This window comes from Trypanosoma equiperdum (genome assembly GCF_001457755.1).
Source record: "Trypanosoma equiperdum strain OVI genome assembly, contig: ctg_1964, whole genome shotgun sequence".
NCBI classification, from domain to species: domain Eukaryota; phylum Euglenozoa; class Kinetoplastea; order Trypanosomatida; family Trypanosomatidae; genus Trypanosoma; species Trypanosoma equiperdum.
The window spans coordinates 1205-1544 of NW_027124020.1; the positions used below are offsets into that span (position 1 = coordinate 1205).

General features: G+C 35.9%; 1 pseudogene across 1 annotated transcript in view; it reads right to left on the minus strand.

Moving 5' to 3' along the window:
• Positions 1-200: 200 nt before the first annotated feature.
• The window catches only part of TEOVI_000567800:pseudogene, a 720-nt pseudogene continuing 580 nt past the window's right edge, over positions 201-340 (minus strand). Inside the window, 2 exon segments of the mRNA in view lie at positions 201-263; positions 266-340. The exon segment at positions 266-340 is cut by the window's right edge and continues 162 nt beyond it. Of these exon segments, the coding sequence occupies positions 201-263; positions 266-340 (138 nt within the window).

The following is a 340-nucleotide window of genomic DNA, read 5'->3' on the forward strand; positions in this document are numbered from 1 at the left end:
CGCCGCACCCGATGTCCCCTTGGTCGTCATTATTGCCGCAACTATGAGTCGGATTTAAAAAAATAACATTGTTTTGTAAATTACCTTGTAAAAAACGGGTTGAGGTTTAGTTTTTGTTTCCTATTGTGGGGAATCTTCTGGCCACGCTACGAGCTTCCGCTTGTTGTCTAAATTTTTCATATGGCTGATGGCTACAGCTACTTAGCTTTAAACAAATCCAATTCTTTAAACACATTGCCACAAATATTCTCATATTCAACGACCCATTTTTACCATTTATCGTATAAGTTTTAATTCTTTCAAAATCTTTCGAATTAAATTCTCTTCCTTTCAACCTTTT